At 39.3% G+C, this 19858-nt stretch overlaps 1 protein-coding gene across 2 annotated transcripts in view; it reads right to left on the reverse strand.

The window, feature by feature from the left end:
- The window catches only part of SNX4 (sorting nexin 4), a 64985-nt gene extending 46634 nt beyond the window's left edge, over positions 1-18351 (reverse strand). Inside the window, exons 1-5 of one of the 2 annotated variants that reach the window (XM_006775006.2) lie at positions 18230-18351; positions 13141-13276; positions 12910-13059; positions 11565-11612; positions 2580-2635 (exon numbers count right to left, since the gene is read on the reverse strand). In XM_006775006.2, coding sequence (XP_006775069.1) covers positions 2580-2635; positions 11565-11612; positions 12910-13059; positions 13141-13276; positions 18230-18351 — 512 coding nt within the window. The remainder of the gene's footprint in view (positions 1-2579; positions 2636-11564; positions 11613-12909; positions 13060-13140; positions 13277-18229) is intronic. The other variant, XM_015571324.1, reaches the window with a different exon arrangement.
- Between the last annotated feature and the right edge of the window lie 1507 nt (positions 18352-19858).

A 19858-nucleotide genomic window follows, 5' to 3' on the forward strand; every position in this document is an offset into this window, starting at 1 on the left:
TTTTTCTCAGTGTATAGATCGTCAGCCTGCGGACTACAAGGTCCCTGGTTCAAATCCGGTCAAGGACACATGCCCAGGATTCCGGCTCGATCCCCAGTAGGGGGCGTGCAGGAAGCGGCTGATCAATGATTCTCCCTCATCATTGATGTTTCTGTTCTCTCTCCCTCTCCTTTTCTCTCTGAAAAAAAATAAATAAAAATAAAAAAAATAAAAATCAATGGAAAAAATAACCTTGGAGAGGAGTAACAACAAAAATTAGCAATATAGAAAACTCAAGCGAGGTCAAAAAGGGAAGGCAAACATTCAATTTGCAAAATATTTTTCATTAAGTTGGAAAACATTCAATTAAAAAAAGTTAATATTAAAATATTAATTTAAAAAGTCTTATCTACATGCTCCTCTAGTGAATGTACATCCATCACTGTCATAAATTTTGCTTATAAGTTTTTCCAAAGCTCTTTTTATTTTATTTTTTTTTTTAATCCTTACCCGAGGATATTTTTCCATTGATTATTAGAGAGAGTGGAAGAGAGAGGGAGAGACAGAGAGAAATATCGATGTGAGAGAAACACATCGATCAGACTGGGGAGGAGCCTGCAACCATATTACATACCCTTGACCAGAATCGAACTCGGGACCCTTCAGTCCGCAGGCCAACACTCTATCCACTGAGCCAAACCGGCTAGGGCTCCAAAGCTCTTTTTAGAGGGTGACATAATTTTAGTTCTTAACCTAGAGAACATCTCTTATATGCCATGGATGTCATTTTTAACCCTTAAAAAAACCTTGGTGGAACCTTAAATGCACATTACAAAGTGAACCAAGTCCATCTCAAAAGGCTGCATATTATATATTATGACATTCTAGAAAAACATAAAACTATGGAGACAGTAAAAAGCTCAGTGGCTGCCAGGGCTGTAGGGAGGAAGGGATAAATAGGGAGGGGAAAGAGGATTTGTAGGACAGTGAAAATACTTTGTATTATACTATAATAATGCCTACATGTGTCAAAACCCGTATCATATGTAGGGGTAGTATTCATGTGTAGGGGCAGAGGGTATGTGGGAACTCTGTAATTTTTGCTCAAATTTTTTGTGAACCTAAAACTAAGATATAAAGTCAATTAAAAACAAACAAAAACGAACATCTTGCCCTGGCCAATGTGGCTCATTGGGTGGTGCCAACCCTTACACCAAAAGGTTGCCTGGGTGGCGGAGGCAGCCAATCAATGCTTCACTCCCTCACTCACTCTCTCTCTAAATAAATAAATAAATAAAAATTGATCAGCTGCCTCCTGCACATCTCCTACTGGGGATGTGCCCGTAACCCAGGTACATGCCCTTCACCGGAATCGAACCTGGGACCTTTCAGTCCGCAGGCCGACGCTCTATCCACTGAGCCAAACCGGTTTCGGCTATTTATATTTTATATTCAAAATTTATCTTAAAAACCAAGGGCATCATGTTAATGTATTATGGTTTATAAAGTCAGGCATAATAGGCTATCCAACAATGCAAACTTGGCCTTTGTCTGCTATAAATATTTATATTATATAGAAATTAATGCTAAATTTAGCCCTAACTAGAGAAATTCCAACAGACCTTATCATCTTAATTGCCCAAAATGGAAAAGCCTCATCTGTATAAGCAAATTTTTAAATAAAAAATTCAGCTGAACCAAATACCAGGTGAAAGTCCATATAATGAAGAGCCTAATTTATCCACCAACTTCAGAGAATGAGCAAAATCAAAATCTTAAGAAATACCTAGGTATTATCCTAAGAAAAGTTATTTCTAAATACACTAGCTTAGCCTGGCTGGTACAGCTCAGTTGGTTAGAGCGGCATCCTGTACACAGAAAAGTTTTGGGTTCGATTGCTGATCAGGGTACATACCCAGGTTGCAAGTTCAATTCCTAGTCGGGGCGTGTAAGGGAAGGCAACCCATAGATGTTTCTCTGTCATACTGATGTTCTCTCTCTCCCCCACAGCCTTCCCCTCAATATCAATAAGCATGTCCTGGGGTGAGGATTAAAAAGAACAAACTTATATACTGGCTTCCTTTAACATAGAAATGCTCCCACAAACACCAAACTGACATTAATGAAGTCAAGTAACTAATACATCTCTATGACATTATATGATTGTATGCATTTGTTTATCAAATTTTCATGGTATGCAAAGTAGAAAGTTTATTTTCAAAATATGCATGTAATATATAATGTTCTTCTCTTGACCTTTGTACATGTTTGTCAAGCAAAGTCGTATAAGAAAAACTACTTTACATGAAATTAAAATTGCTTTTCTCATTTTTCTGATAACTTCCACAACATTTAAAAAATTATTCTAGGAAAAAAGCAGTAGTTTCATTTTCTAAAACTTCAGACAGTTACAACCTTAAACCCAATAAAGTTAGCAAATTTTAAAATCAATTTTTGACTATAAAAGGATTTCACTAAAAGTGAATTACTATCTAAAATATTTAGTAAATGAAGTGCATACATTCAGAAATGAAAAATTAAATAGATTGATAGGCACCATTCAAAACAACATTGTAACTGTTATTAAAACAAAACCTTACTTGTCTGGGTTTTTCACTCTGAATGTTGCATTAAGCGCTTTTAACCTGGAGTCTGCCTGGAAAAAATAATTTATTCACTTAATATAATTACATTTCAGAGTATAAATCCAAACAGTTTTTATTTTCTCTTTAGAATTAAGATGCTTAAGTATAGTTTTCTTCATATCATATGTGTCAAACACATTCAACAGATCTGAAAAAAACAGCTTAGCAGTTATTTTTTAAAACATGACAAAAATAATGCTGTAAATTAAGCTGAATACATGGCATTCGATGGCATCGAAGTAAAACAACTGTAAACACCAACACACTAACAGTCATATAGCTCTGCATACTATAACTCAGAATAGATCATATAACAAAAGTAGTCGACTTTTCTCCAAATCAAGAAAAACAATAATCTGTTTATTTAAACTAAATAAAATGACTGCTTTGAAGCCTGTGCATTACTTAGGGTAGTTCTCGGATAGAATCCAAACCAAATATACATTAGTTTTTCTCATTTTCATAATAAGTATTTTAGAAAATAAAGAAATATGAAAATGCCTGTACTAAAGTAGAGTAAAACAAGCTAAATGACATCAAATTACTAGCTGGCAGAAAATGTTACCAGACAACACTTTCCTTATTTCCAGATAATTGCTTTCAAAAGAGGAGCAGAGGAATCAACATTAAGTAATAATTTCATTGAATCAATTTATACTTAATATATCCAAATCCTATCCTAAATTCTCATTTTAAGAAACAAAACACCAAATAACTTTTCTGACCAACCACAGAAAATATAGGGCCCAATAAAACGTAGCTCAAACAGGAATCAATTTCATTATGTGGTTTGGGTTTTAAAATCCTAATCAGTTTAAAAATTTTACATTAGTCCAACTTCCAACCCATAATTACAAATATTCCCAAAATAATCAAACAAACAAAGAAAACAAAAATACTAGGGCTCCCCAGATTACATGGCTAAGAAAAATTTTTAAATGTAACAAATATGCTATTCAGCCTCCCAGAACTTCAGACCAAAAGAAATTCAAAGGGCTATCAAGAATATCTAAAGAAGCTCAATTTGTCACTGATTTCAGGGAACTCTCTTATTTCTAAAATCAATATTTCACCAATTCTTGATCTTTCTTACATCTCTAGGACATACCAGCTAATAGCGTATGTGAAAGTCCTCACAAATAAAAGCACTTTAATTTAAGGCATATATTACTCTTTCATGTTCTTTAAGGTAATTAAAATCACTAAATAATAAAGTGTTAATGACATCATAGTCACATACAAATATGACTTTATTAATGAATATGAAATTACATAAAACCATCAGTAAAGCCCTGGCCAGCACTGTCAGTGGTTAGAGCCCATACACAAAAGGATTGAGGGTTCGATCCTCAGCCCTAGTCTGGGAGCACATAGGAGGCAACCAGTCAATGTGTCTCTGTCACATCAATGTTTCTCCTCTCTCTCTCTCTCTCTCTCTCTCTCTCTCTCTCCCCCTCTCTCTCTCTCTCTCTCACCCCTCCCCCATCCACCGTCCTTTGACTCTCTAAAAAAATCAATGGAAAAATTATCCTCAGATGAAGATGATCAAAACAAATAAAGGCCATCAGTAAAGAAGAAAATTTTCATTTGTACCTTTGTACCTTTTCCTGAATCTCATACTTCTTAATATTACCAATTTAATTTTTACTTTTAATACCATCAATTTACCAATTTGGAAGTCCTAACAAATGTAAACCATCACCATCCTATTAACCTTTGCTTACCAAACTCTGTCAGGTCACATCCAGCTCAATCTGCTCATCATTTCACAAGATTCAAAAAAAAAAAAAAGTTGCCTAAAATGTCACTAAACTAGCCTAGCCAGTTTGGCTCAATGATGAACCAGGAGGTCAAGGCTCAATCCCCAGTAAGGGGCATGCAGGAGGCAGACAATCAATGGTTCTCTCATCAATGATGCTTTCATCTCTATCTCCTCCCTTCCTCTCTGAAATCAATATATCATATATATATACTAGAGGCCCAATGCACGAAATTCATGCAAGAGAAGGCCTTCCTTCCCCCGGCTGCCGGCACTCGGGATCCAGCTCCCCTCACAACCCCCGCTTTGTCTGGAAGGTTGTCCAGAAGGATGCCTGGTCTAATTAGCATATTATGCTTTTATTATTATAGAATTTTTGTTGTTGTTAAATGTCACCAAACCAGAAATTTCTCCCCAAAGCTAGGCCTCTGAAAACTACCTGGACTATAACAAATCTGACAGATACCATCCATCTTATCAGAAAAAAAGCCCTTATAGAATTACAAACTTCCAGATAGATATAAAATAAGTCATGGGACATAATGTACAACATAGGAATAAAGTGAATACTGTAATAACTATGTAATTGACAGTGATACTAGACTTACTATGGTAATCACTTTGTAAGGTATATAAATGTTGAATCACTGTGTTGTATACCTGAAACTAATATAATATTGTATGTCAAATATAATAAAAAATACATTAATGTGAAAAATAAAAAAATTTTTAAAGCCCTTACATAATTGCTTCATACCACCCTATTTTATTTCCCTTAACACACCACTATCTGAACTCATCTTAGTTGTTTATTTGTTTCTTAGCTATCCACTAGAATGAAAGCACAGTGTGAACAGCGCCCCCTGGCGTTGCATAACAGCTGCCATGGCAACACTTTAACTCAGCGGTTCTCAACCTGTGGGTCGCGACCCCTTTGGGGGTCAAACGACCCTTTCACAGGGGTCGCCTAAGACCATCGGAAAACATATATAATTACATATTGTTTTTGTGATTAATCACTATGCTTTAATTATGTTCAATTTGTAACAATGAAAATATATCCTGCATGTCAGATATTTACATTACGATTCATAACAGTAGCAAAATTACAGTTATGAAGTAACAACGAAAATAATTTTATGGTTGGGGGTCACCACAACATGAGGAACTGTATTAAAGGCTCGCGGCATTAGGAAGGTTGAAAACCACTGCTTTAACCTGTTTTCTCTTTTGTTCATTGCTATATCCCAATGCCTTCAATGCCTGGCACAACACAAACACACAATAAGTATTGGCTGAATGACAAAAAAACAACTGGTGACTATTCTATAGCCCCAACTTACAACCTTTTCCATGTTCTCCTTTAAAACCCACCAGCTCGCCACCCTCCCTTTCCAATCCCTATAATAAAGTATATTCCTTGTCTTTCCTTTATTTCATTTCCTGATTCTCATGTTCCCCCCGAACCTTGACTAGTAAACTACTATCCAACTTGGCATCTAACACTGGCCCCCAAGGTTGACTCCAATGCAGATTTCTTATTATTTGGTTCTCAGCTCAAATGTTATCTCTTCAACCATGTGATCCAGTTTGCACGGGACAGTCCTGGTTTATACCTGTGTCCTAATCTAATTGTTAATAGTGCCCCCTTTTACTCTCAAAAGTATCCCCATTTTCTCACCTATCTCAAAATAACCCCTAGGGAAAAAATCTCTGCTGTCACCCTCTTTCAGTGATAAATTATTTTATTTGTATCATTTATAACCACTTTAAAGTATCTTATTTAAATTCTCCAACTACTAAAATATATGCTCCATAAGAACATGGAGCTTATTTCCAGCTCTTCCACTACTGTATCAATAGCACCTACTAGATACCTGACACTCAGGGCACCTAGCATTCAGAATCTCCACACTGGCTCTCTCAGAGTTCCTGTGTAATACACAGATTAGCAGAGATCCTAAGAGCCCAGATCTTGTATCTGGCAGTCCCTGCTCCAAATAAGAGACAGTGTTCCAGATTCTTCTGGGTCAGCCTAAATTCATTTAAGGTTTGGGCATATGAATGACACTTTCTTATAAGTAACTTACTGAGTTAACTGAATTAAAATGTTTTTTTTATTTTATTGATTTCACAGAGGAAGGGAGAGGGGAAAGATAGAAACATCGATGATGAGAGCGAGTCATTGATGGCTACCGCTTGCACACCCCCCATTAGGGGGTCAAGCACGCAACCCAGGGCATGTGCCCTTAACTGAAATCAAACCCAGGACCTTCCAATCCACAGGCCAATGCTCTATCCACTGAGCCAAACCAGCCAGGGCAAAATGAGATTACTTTAGACTAATTAGTTTATATTGGTATGTTCATTATTCTAGAGATAAATTCTGAATTGAATTCACTGAATCAATTAATGAGTATTAATAAATACTAGAGGCCGGGTGCACAAAAAGTTGTGCACTGGGAAGGGGCGGGGGGGGGAGTCCCTCAGCCTGGCCTGTGCCCTCTCGCAGTCTGGGACCCCTCGGGAGATAACGACCTGCTGGCTTAGGCCTGCTCCCGGGTGGCAGAGGGCAGGCCCAATCCCTAGGTGCAGCCCCTGGTTGGGCTCAGGGCAGGGCCGATTGGGGAGTTGGGACACCGCCCCCTGTCATGCACAGAGCAGGGCCCATCAGGGGGTGCGATGAGCTCCCCCCCGTCACTCAGAGAGTAGGGCTGATAGGGGAGTTGGGGCACCACCCCCTGTCACACACAGAGCAGGGCGGATCAGGGGGTTGGGGCGCCACCCGCTATCACCCACAGAGCAGGGCTGATCAGGGGGTTGGGACGCCACCACTCTCACACTCAGGGCAGGGCCGATGGGGAGGTTATGGCTCTACCCCATCACACACAGAGCAGAGCCCATGGAAGGGGTGGGAGTTGTGGCCCATGGGGCGGGGGGCGCACCCTGTCACACACAGAGCCGTAGGGCGATCAGAGGTTGGGGAGCTCCCCCGTATCAGGCACAGAGCAGGGCTGATGAGGAGGTTGGGGCGCCTTCCCCTCATGAACAAAGCAGGGCGGATAGGGAGGTTGTGGCCCCACCCCCTGTCATACAGAGAGCCGCAGGGCGACAAGGGGAAAAAAAACCACAGATGAAAGTAGGTAATTAAAACAATGTATAACTCCAGCTCTGACTCTAGCTCTGAGAAAGCAGGTTTCTTGAGTTTTATTTAGCTTCTATATGTTTTATGTTTCAAACTGCCCGCTCAGAGGCCTGCAGCAGCAGGCGGGGAACGTCCGCCGTCACTGAAGCAAGCAAGCCTCATGTTAGTTTCAAGCTGCCTGGCTGCCAGTTGCCATCTTGGCTGTCAGTTAATTTGCATATCTCGCTGATCAGCCAATGGGAAGGGTAGCGGTCGTACACCAATTACCATGTTTCTCTTTTATTAGTGTAGACTATTCAAAAAAAGAAGGAACACCAATACACAGCAGCAATAAAAAGGTCTGTTTTTCATGTTTATATTAAATAGAGGACAGATAAAAAGAAACTACATTTTTATAATTATCTTGCTGGGTATAATAATTACTCTAAAAAGATTTAAGAAAATATTAATCTTACAGGCCCAAACTAGAAATTAAATCAAAGATGTCTAAAAAAGAAAGAAAATAAAATAAGCTGATATTTCAATTTCAGGATGACAATTTAATAGCCAAGGTCAAATATTCTTATAAAAATGTAAATATGTGGTCTGATTCAGAATGATTTCATTTTCATTGAAAAACAGTTTCCAACACTTCCTCTACCAATCATCTTTACATACATTTATTACATAGCAAATAAGTGAAGAGAGGTAATATGGAATGGTAATTAAGAAGAGCTTTGAGTTAGGTCTAGACTTGGATTCAGACTCCATCACTTACAACTATGTGACCATGGGTAAGTTACTTTCTAGGGCTCCTCATCTGAAAAATGGGAATAGCCCTGGTTGGTGTGGCTCAATTAGCTGGAATGACATCTCCGAACTCAGTTTCACTTAAATCCCAGCTTTCAACTATGATCAAGTTAGTTGTAACTGCCAAATACATGACCTCCAGATAAGTGAAAGGTAACTAACTATACATATGTAGACAACATCACATATATATGTTTTAGTACATATGTGTTTAAGGTGGTTAAAAAAGATCTCATTGGCCCTAACTGGTTTGGCTCAGTGAATAGAGCATCAGCCTGCGGACTCAGGGGTCCCAGGTTCGATTCCGGTCAAGGGCATGTTCCTTGGTTGCGGGCACATCCCCAGTAGGGGGTGTGCAAGAGGCAGCTGATCGATGTTTCTCTCTCATCAATGTTTTTAACTCTCTATCCCTCTCCCTTCCTCTCTGTAAAAAAAAAATCAATAAAATAAAAAAAAAAGATCTCACTGCCTGACTGATGTGGGTCAGTGGTTGAGCATCAACTTATGAACCAGGAGGGCATGGTTTGATCCCCAGTGGGGAGCGTGCAGGAGGCAGCTGATCAATGATTCTCTTTCATCACTGACATTTTTATCTCTCTCTCCCTCTTCCTTCCCCTCTGAAATCAACAAAAATATATGAAAAAATATATTCCTTCCACTCTAAAATCAATAAAAATATTTTTTACAGACACTAAAACACACACACACACACACACACAAATAAATAAATAAAACACCAAAAAGGTCTCATTTCCTTAATGAAAGGAAGGACTTAAAACAAGAAATAGCACACAGCAAAATAAGGAATGCAGCAAGATATACAAGTTTCCAAATTCTCTCCATACATTTTATTTCTCGTCCATTTCATTAAGTATGACTTTTCAAATTACTAATATTGTATATTAGATATTATTACCTTTTAGAGACTTTATAAAAGCAAAACCAAGGTTGTACCATAAGGCTAGGCAAATACAACATATCTGGACATTTAAACAGCACCTACACATAAGACTCAGCACCCTGTAAACAGTGTAGTCTATATGGGTGGAGAAACTTAGGAATTTCATCAAGGTTAGCAAAGTTATGGCCAGATCTGGGTTGAAGGACAAACAAGTAATAACTAGATACTAAACTAATAACTAAATCAATGACTAAAAATTTTTAAATTTTCCATTATATCAAGAGATGTCACCAAAACAATTATATTTTAGTTTGCTCTTTTCCTTATTATTAGCTCCCAGCATACTGTGGAGTAATTTTCAGAAAATCCTATCAAAATTACATAACTTATTAAAGGTTAGAGTTGTTTTAACCATTTCTAAACTAAAATTCTAGTACTCTTCCTGAGTACCATAAAGTAATAAATTATTGCCAAGAAAATTTTAATTTTTTTCATATAATCTGACAACAAAATATTTCTAAATTAGCCTGGCTGGTGTCACTCAGTGGTTAAGCACTGACCCATGAATCAAGAGTTCTTAGTTCCTCTCTCTTTGATGTTTCTAACTCTCTATCCCTCTCTTCTTCTCTCTCTAAAATCAATAAAAATGTATTTTTAAAATATATATATTTATAAATTAGAATCAGTTATAACAGAATTAAGCAGATTTACTTTATATTATCTGTGCAGAAAATAATTTTCTCTTCTAGTTTGTTTTTGTGCTAAATTTCAAATACCTATGCACCAATACATAGTTCTCTAGAGCAGCGGTTCTCAACCTGTTGGTCGCGACCCCTTTGGGCGTTGAACGACCCTTTCACGGGGTCGCCTAAGACTACTGGAAAACACATATATAATTACATATTGTTTTTGTGATTAATCACTATGCTTTAATTATGTTCAATTTGTAACAATGAAATTGGGGGTCATCACAACATGAGAAACTGTATTAAAGAGTTGTGGCATTAGGAAGGTTGAGAACCACTGCTCTAGAGAGTGTTTTCATAATTACTGCAAAGCCATTTTATTCTTGTTATTTAGACCAGTAAACTTTTGCAATGTATTATCATCTGAATCATGTATCAATTTATGTAGTATAACAATTTATATATTTTTCTTTCTTTTTTATTTTTGGAGTTTTTTGTGTGTTTTTTTCAAACCTCACCCGAGGATATTTTTCCATTGATTTTTCAAGAGTGGAAGGGAGGGGGAGAGACAGAGAGAGGGAAACATTGATGTGAGAGAGACACATCGATTGGTTGCCTCCCACACACCTTTGACTGGAATCAAACCTGGAAACCTTCAATCCCCAGGTCGACACTCTATCCACTGAGACCAACTAGGGCTATATATTTTTCTACTTACCTATTTAATTAACAGAAGAGATGAAGACCTAAAAACCTACAAGAATCACTGTTATATTACTTTGGGGGATAATACAGAGAATATAGTGGAATTAGGGTGAACATCTTACCATCACTATGCTCTTCAATTTTTAGGTAACAATTTCACTCCCAAATACTAATTCTAATGACTAAATTTAAAAAGCTGCACAAAAACTAAATAAGCCTATTTCACTAACAAACACGAATTCAAAATGACTCCTGTGCCTACCCAAAACTGGCCTCTGATTCCAGTCAAGGGCCTGTACCTTGGTTGCAGGCTCCTCCCCAGCCTGGGCTCTAGTCGGGGCACGTGCAGGAGGCAATTAATCAATGTGTTTTTCTCACACCAATGTTTCTCTCTGTCTTTCCCTCTCTCTTCCACTCTCTCTAAAAATCAATGGGAAAATATCCTCAGGTGAGGATTAAAACAAACAAAACAAAAAAACTGACCCCATGTCCTATGAGGAAGTATGACCTAAGGCTCATCTTTTATTTTACTATGACCGGAAAACCCAAGTTTAATTCTTCAGAAACATCGTTCATACCTGATAAAGACTGAGCAATTACCAGGGGCATCACTGCGAGTGGCAGTTGTAAGGATAGAGGGAAGAAAAAAAGATGCAAAGTATAATATGAGTATACTGTATGGAAAATCTACAACTTGTATCTAAATTACTGCTTCAAAATGTTTTTTTCCTAATAGAATTAATTCATAAATATGCCATTATAGTCTCACTAGTAACTAAAATGACACAAATCAAAATTAAATTACAGTGTTTCCTTGAACACTCTATCAATGATTTCAGATGCAGGACCTATTCCCAACACTCACTCATTCAATATCAAGTACCCACTAAGTGCATGGTATTGTTCTGACAACAATTAAAGGACACAATAAATTATTTCATACAAATATTCTTACCTTCAGCTGAAACCCAGTTTCATTCACAATCTCCTTCCAGTTACCTTCCTAAAAATTAAAGTTAATTTTAGAAATCATTGCAAAATAAAACATAAGGAACATTTCAAATTAGAGAAAATACCTATTGTTCCGTTGTTCTTTAAGGGGAAATGGGGGAAAGGGTAAAAAAATAATTATTTTCACTTCAAAATTAAACATTCAATCCAGATTCCAAAAAAAATTACCAAAAGATAAACCCAAGATTTTACAATCTGGGCTTCAAAAAATTAAAGACTAATTAAGTCTGATATCATTAAATGATACCAAAAGGCACTGTCTTTAGTATCTTCCAGTATAAAAATATTAGCCAAAAGAATAATATAACCAATGATTTTGAAATTCAAAACAAACAAAATGCATACAGATCAACAAAGCTGCTCCAAAAATAACTTTAAGAATAAGCACTCTGCCCTGGCCGAGTAGCTCAGTTGGTTAGAGCATCACCCAATACTCCAAGGTTTCAGGTTCGATTTCCAGTGAATGCACACATAAGAATCAATGAGTGGCCGAAACCGGTTTGGCTCAGTGGATAGAGTGTCGGCCTGCAGACTGAGGGGTCCCAGGTTCGATTCCGGTCGGGGGCATGTCCCTGGGTTGCGGGCACATCCCCAGTAGGGGGTGTGCAGGAGGCGGATGATCGATGTCTCCCTCTTGTCCATGTTTCTGACTCTCTATCTCTCTCCCTTCCTCTCTGTTAAAAATCAATAAAATATATTTTTTAAAAAAAGAAAGAAAAAGAATCAATGAGTGCATAGATGGGTGGAACAATAGGTTGATGTTTCTCACTTTCTCCTCTTCCTCCCCTCCCCCCTCTCACTCTTACTCTCTCTCTCAAATCAATCAATACATTTTTTTAAAAAAGAATAAGCATTTCAATAGCCTTATCAGGGTGATATAAATGTCTAATCACTATGTCGTCCACCTCAAAGTAATAATACTTTATGTCAATGGTAATTTTATTTTATTTTATTTTAGTAATATATTTTATTCATTTTTTACAGAGAAGAAGGGAGAGAGCTAGAAAGTTAGAAACATCGATGAGAGAGAAACATCAATCAGCCGCCTCCTGCACATCCCCCACTGGGGAAGTGCCCGCAACCCAGGTACATGCCCTTGACCGGAATCGAACCCGGGACCCTTCAGTCCGCAGGCTGACGCTCTATCCACTGAGCCAAACCGGTTTGGCTCAATGGTAATTTAAAAAAAAATTTTAAATTAAAAAAAAAGAACAAGCATTCACAATTTAAAAGTTAAAAATGCCAAGTCAAATGATTTCTTTTAAAAAGACTAAATAAAAGAAAATTACCTGTGTTAAAAACAAATAGAAGATTCTGTCTCTACAAAGGATGGGATGTGAAGCAACTCTCAAAAGGAAGTTTTCTAAACCAATTCGACGTCTTTCCACAAAATCTGGGTCCATGTTGTCAGCAGAGAGTTTATGCCAAATAAATTCTGCCTAGGTAAGTAAACAAAATAATCATGAAGAATAGTCTCAATGCTAAATACTTCTTAACAGTACTGCCATTTCACTTCTTACCCTTTTTTCTGGTAGAGGTGGCACAACAATATGTGGATAGTAAACTAAAAGGTAGTTTCTCAACAACTCAAATTCACTATACCGCCTCCATAGTGAGTCTGTTAAGACACTTGGACCATCATTATGTTCAACTGACCTGAAAAGAAATAGAATAAGACTGCTATTATTTTATAAAAACACAAATACATGCATACAACATCCTTTACATTTTACAACTCCATTTACTGAATGCTTATGAACCAGATACTGAGTAAAGAAATTTTCATGTATTATTTTACTTAGTCCTTACAACAAACCTGTGAAACAAGAATTATTGTCCCCATTTTACAGATGAGGAAGCGGCCGCACAGTATATGCTCTTCATACAGTCTTAACAATCTGTGGGTACAGCACTCAGATCAATCTGCTTCCAAAGCCCTCACTCCTAACCACTTTCCTTCTGTTATATTCTTCTGTTATAGAAAACCATTGGACTCAAGAGAAATAATCATTTAAGGAACACTCTAAAAGCCTCACAGTATTCAGTTAATGTATAACTGATTTTACAATGTATGTAGCAAAATCGGGTTTAGCTGTTGTTTCATTAAATAAAAGTATGTCTAACTGCACTTCTGCCACAATGAGAGAGAACAACATTCATGCCATAGACTAAGACACTGTAAAAATATAGATTCAGCCCTAGCCAGTTGCTCAGTGGTTAGAGCATCTGCCCCCAGGCTGAAGGGTCCCAAGTTCGATTCCAGTCAAGGACATGTACCTCGGTTGCAGGTTCGATCCCTGCCCTAGTCCAGGCCTGTGTGGGAGGCAACCAATCAATGTATCTTTCTCAAATCAATGTTTTTTTCTCTCTGTCTCTCCCCCTCCCTTCCACTCTCTCTAAAAATCAATGGGAAAATATCCTCCAATAAGGAATAACAAAACAAAAATAAGCATGCCCATTTTTAAAAAATCGATTCATGGTTATGAATAAACTGGATGTATCCAACAAAAATTTTTTTAATTAACTCTACAAGGGTGGGACCCAACCAGTGTGGCTCAGTGGTTAAATATCGACCTATGAACCAGGCTTTCACGGTTTGATTCCTAGTCAGGACACATGCCTGGGTTATGGGCTCAATCCCTAATGTGGGGAATGCAGGAGGCAGCCGATCAATGATTCTCTCTCATCATTGATGTTTCTTATCTCTCTTCCCCTCTACGTTCCTCTCTGAAATCAATAAAAATATATTTTAAAAATAATAAATAAATAAAGGGTGGGGGAAAAGGAATATAAAAATTCAACTCTAGTTCTACCTTTAATATAAACAGCTGCAGATAAAGCAGGTTTAATCCATATAAATGCTATCAATCCCCAGAAGGAAAGTAGGGGAGGGAGGGGGTAAGGGTAAGAGATCAACCGAAGGACTTGTATGCATGCATATAAGCCAAACCAATGGACATGGACAACAGTGGGCTATGACATAAAAAGCATTCAGTAGATGGAAATAGCGCTAGTATTAGTAGTAGTTGTTGTTACAAAAGAGGCAGTGGTGGGCCAGTTAAGACTGCATACTCTAGTGCTGAACTACCTGGGTTCAGATCCTGGTTCTACTCTTTACCAGCTGTATGATCCCTGTGTCTTCATCCTCTCATCTGTAAATTGGGTATAGTAATATTATCTACTTCATAAAATTAAATAAATTTATATGTGTAAAGTATCTAGATAATGTTGGTGCATAGTAAACAGTAAACACTAACCATCCTATATAATATAATAAAAGTCTAATATGCAAATTGTCCCCTCGAGCAGTCATTCGACCAGAGACTAGGAGTTCGACTCTTTGCTATGACGTGTGCTGACCACCGGGGGCAGCATGGAACAAAGGAAGGCCCCAGACAGCAGCTGGCAGCCACTAGGGACCCTACCCATGCAGAATTTCATGCACTGGTCCTCTAGCAAAAGTAATAAACAGCTAACTTCATTGCTTGATTGGTTAAAGAAATGGGCACCTACTAAAAAGGTCCTTTTTAGTTTTAAATTTTAAAATGTACCTAAAAAGCTAGAGTCAACACTAACTTCTAAAGTATGATTTTTTTAAGTGGCTAATTTAACTAAACAACAACACAAAGACCCTCTCATGGGTGGTTTGTTTGTTAGTTTTAAATAACTTTTAAATGTCTGTGCCCTGACCGGCTTTACTTAGTTGGTTGGGCATCATCCCATGCCCCGAAAGGTTGCTGGTTTGATTCCTGGTCAGGGCACATGTCCAGGTTGCAGGCTCCAATCCCCAGTCGGGGGCGTGCAGGAGGCAGCCCATCCATGATCCTCTCTCGTCATTGATGTTTCTATCTCGCTCTCCCTCTCCCTTCCTCCCTGAAATCAATAAAAACATATTTTTTAAAAAGTATATATATATATATATATATGTATATATATATATATACCCTTCTCCTTTCCTCTCTCTCTATAAAAATCAATTAACTATTTTTTTTATTACCTTAAAAATCTGTTTTACATGTTACAAAATGACCTAATTTTTAAAAGACCCACCCTACCTCTCTCTTTTCCTAAAATTCTTATTGTACACAAATTTTTCTTATTTTTGGAAGATTTTTTTCCTTTTTTATTTTTTATTTGTTTTGGTGGAGAAAAGAAACTATACTTACAAAGAGGATTTTCAGAATTGTCTGCTGATTAGACAACTTTTACCAAGACTTTACTGGTATATTTCATTTTAGTAGAATCACAGATGTGGAGAAAGCCTTGAAAAGTTATAGGGTTCAGCCTTAAGTTTTGTGACTTTTGGTAAAGCCTAAGAAAATGGGGAGTTTAAAACTTTATTCTTAAAAATGTATTCACATTAAAACATGGTTATAAGTCTTTATCAACTAGGTCTAATAGTTTTATCATTTTCTTTTACTGGCTATCAAAAAGTTCTCTCATATCTGTTTTGCTTCTTATGGGGCTTTTTGTTTTTTTTAAAAAACTCTTTTTTCATTTGTTTGTTTTGTTAATCCTCACCCAAGGATATTTTTCCATTGATTTTTAGAGAGAGTGGGAGGGCGGGGAAGAGACAAACATCAATGTGAGAGAGACACAGGGGCTGGTTGCCTTTCCCATTGCACTCTGACCAGGGCCGGGAATTGGGCCTGCAACCGAGGTACCTGCCCTTGACGGAATCCAACCCCCTTTCAGTCGGAGGACCAATACTCTATCCACTGAGCCAAACTGGTTAGGGCTCTCATCTCTGTTTTAATTGAAAATATTTCTGCTGTCTGCAGAAAGAAAAAAAACTAGTCAGTATAGTCTTTTTTTATTTTTAGTATATCTCTATTGATTTCAGAGAGGAAGGGAAAAGGAGAGAGAGATAGAAACATCAGTGATGAGAGAGAATCATTGACCTGCTGCCTCCTGCACATCCCCCATTGGGGATTGAACCCATAACCCATGCATGTGCTGTGACCCCCTGGTTCATAGGTTGACTTTCAACCACTGAGTCACACCGGCTGGGCTACTCAGCATAGTCTTTATATAAACTGTTTATAATAGGCAAAATAGAGTCTTCCCTTCCCCTTCTCTAGATAAAGCCATCTAATTCCTTTAACTTTTCCTTATGATATAAAACAGTGGTTCTCAACCTTCCTAATGCTGCGACCCTTTAATACAGTTCCTCATGTTGTGGTGACCCCCAATTTCATTGTTACAAATTGAACATAATTAAAACATAGTGATTAATCACAAAAACAATATGTAATTATATATGTGTTTTCCGATGGTCTTAGGTAACCCCTGTGAAAGGGTCGTTCGACCCCCAAAGGGGTCATAACCCACAGGTTGAGAACCTCTGATATAAAAGAACTTTCCTGCCCTAGCCTGTTTGGCTCAGTGGATAGAACCTCGGCCTGTGGACCAAAGGGTCCAGGGTTCGATTCTGGTCAAGGGCACATACCTCAGTTGCAGGCTCCTCTCCAACCCGGGCCCTGGTCAGAGTGCCTGCAGGAGGCAACCAATCTATGTGTTTCACTTGCATTGATGTTTCTCTCTGCCTTTCCCACTATCCCACTCTCTCTAAAAATCAATGGGAAAATATCCTCAGGTAAATAAATAAATATATAAATAAAAGAACTTGCCCTACCCGGTTTGGCTCAATGGATAGAGCATCAGCCTGTAGACTCAAGGGTCCCAGGTTCGATTCCAGTCAAGGGCATATACCTTGGTTGCAGGCACATACCCAGTAGGGAGTGTGCAGGAGGCAGCTGATGGATGTTTCTCTCTCATCGATGTTTCTAACTCTCTGTCCCTCTCCCTTCCTCTCTGTAAGAAATCAATAAAACATATTAAAAATAAATAAATAAAAGAACTTTTCTGGTGAGTTTTGATTTCTTACTTCATGATTTACTCTGTCTTTTCCATTTTACCCAAGGTCTAAAGCTCCATTCTCAACGTTTTTTCTGTTAATTTCTCTGAAACTCCCAACTCTCCTAAAATGACTCAGATTGTTTTATCTTTCCTAGACTTTGTTAACATCTCCACTTACCTAAGTCCACTTAAAATGCCCCTGAGAACCTGATACCTTTTCCCAAAATTACACTGGGATTCTATCAAGACCTTCATCAAATCATGTGTCAAATAATATTCCAGATACCAAAAGTATTTCACTAGTCTTCCTGCTCCCCCAAAACAAGTACATTAGAATACAGTTACCAAGAATGCAAGAACACACCTGTTTACCTGTTTAAAAAGTAAGTACACAGCCGAGGCCGGTTTGGCTCAGTGGATAGAGCGTCGGCCTGCAGACTGAAAGGTCCCAGGTTCAATTCCGGTCAAGGGCATGTACCGGGGTTGCGGGCACATCCCCGGTGGGGGATGTGCAGGAGGCAGCTGATCGATGTTTCTCTCTCATCGATGTTTCTGGCTCTCTATCTCTCTCTCCCTTCCTCTCTGTAAAAAATCAATAAAATATATTTTTAAAAAAAATAAAAAATAAGTACACAAAAACAATCCCTAAAAAGGCAATGACCTGTAAATAATTCTATTATACAACAGAATTTATGTCAATAGCTAACAAAGCCTTTCTATCTAAACCTAAGCCTAATTCTCATCACCTACCTTGTTTCAACGAGGTAAGCAGTATATGTTTCTTGCATGTTCATGGCATTTCTTCCAGTTCGCTTTTCTGCTTCTGAAACACTAATTTCTATCTTCTTCAACCAAAAATTATTTTCTGTCATCTGGACAAAAGCAAATAGAAGAATAACAACAAAAAAACTTTTAGGATGGTATTGAAAAAAAAACCCCAGCTATTATAATAGCTACTAGAGGCCTAGTGCATGAAATTCGTGCGTGGGGGCGGGGTCCCCTCGGCCAAGCCTGCACCCTCTCCAATCCGCAACCCCTCGGGGGATGTCCGACTGCCGGTTCAGGCTCAATCACCGGGATTGGGCCTGAACTAGCAGTCGGACATCCCTCTCACAATCCTGGACCACTGGCTCCTAATCGCTCACCTGCCTGCCTGCCTGGTTGCCCCTAACTGCCCTCCTCTGCCGGCTTAGTTGCACCTAACTGCCCCCACCCCCCGCTGACCTGATTGCCCCTCACTGCCGCCCCACCGACCTGGTTGCCTCTTACTGCCCCCCAAGCATGGTCGCCCCCAACCGCCCCCCCTGCCAGCCTGGTCGCCCCCAATTGACCCTCCCTGCCGGGCTGGTCACTCCTAACTGGCCCCCTGCCAGCCTGGTCGCCCCAGACAGCCTGCTTATTCAGTCATTTGGTCGTCCCTCACTAACCCCCGCTGCTGGCCTGGTCATAGGCATCCATCTTGTGAGGGCATGAGGGTTAACTTGCATATCACCTCTTTTATATAACTAGAAGCCCAGTGCACAAAAATTTGTGCACTGGTGGGGGTGAGGGAGGGGGGTGTCCCTCAGCCCCACTTGTGCCCTTTCACAGTCTGGGACCCCTCAGGAGATAACCACCTGCTGGCTTAGGCCCGCTCCCAGGTGGCAGATGGCAGGCCAGATCCCTTGGTGCCTGCTCCGCCTCCCCGGGTCGCACACACAACAGGGCCAATTCAGGGGGATTGGGGCACCACCCCGAGTCGGGTCGCACATGGGACGCCAGGGCGGGCCGGCCGATCGCTGCTGCACTGCTCAGCCGCCCCAGGTCGGGTCACACACAGACGCCCGCCACCCTGGGTCGCAGATAGCAAGCCTGGATGGCGGCAGGGCAGGCGGGATGGCGCTTTCCCACCCTGCCTGCAGTATGCAAATTAGCCAACATCTTTGTTGGCAGTTAATTTGCATATCGCGCTGATTAGCCAATGGAAGGCGTAGCGAAGGTATGATCAATTACCATGTTTGTCTATTATTAGATAGGATGCTATCTAATAATAGACAAACATGGTAATTAACCGTACCTCCAACATGCTTCCCATTGCCGAATCAGGGCGATATGCATATTAACTGCCAACCAAGATGGCGGCCGGCAGCCAGGCAGCTGAAGCGAACAGGAGGCTTGCTTGCTCCAGTGACGGAGGAAGCCAAGGTTCCCCGCCTGCTGCTGCCAGCCTCTGAGCTGCACTCTAAGAAACAATGTTGCAATTATAGAAGCTAAACAAACCCCAGAAACCTGCTTTCAGCCAGCCAGGGCCTCAGAGCTGGAGCTGATACAGTGTTTCAATTATAGAAGCTACACAAACCTCAGATACCTGCTTTCAGCAGCCGAGGTCTCAGAGCTGGA

Source organism: Myotis davidii, unplaced genomic scaffold, assembly GCF_000327345.1.
Source record: "Myotis davidii unplaced genomic scaffold, ASM32734v1 scaffold9, whole genome shotgun sequence".
NCBI lineage: Eukaryota > Metazoa > Chordata > Mammalia > Chiroptera > Vespertilionidae > Myotis > Myotis davidii.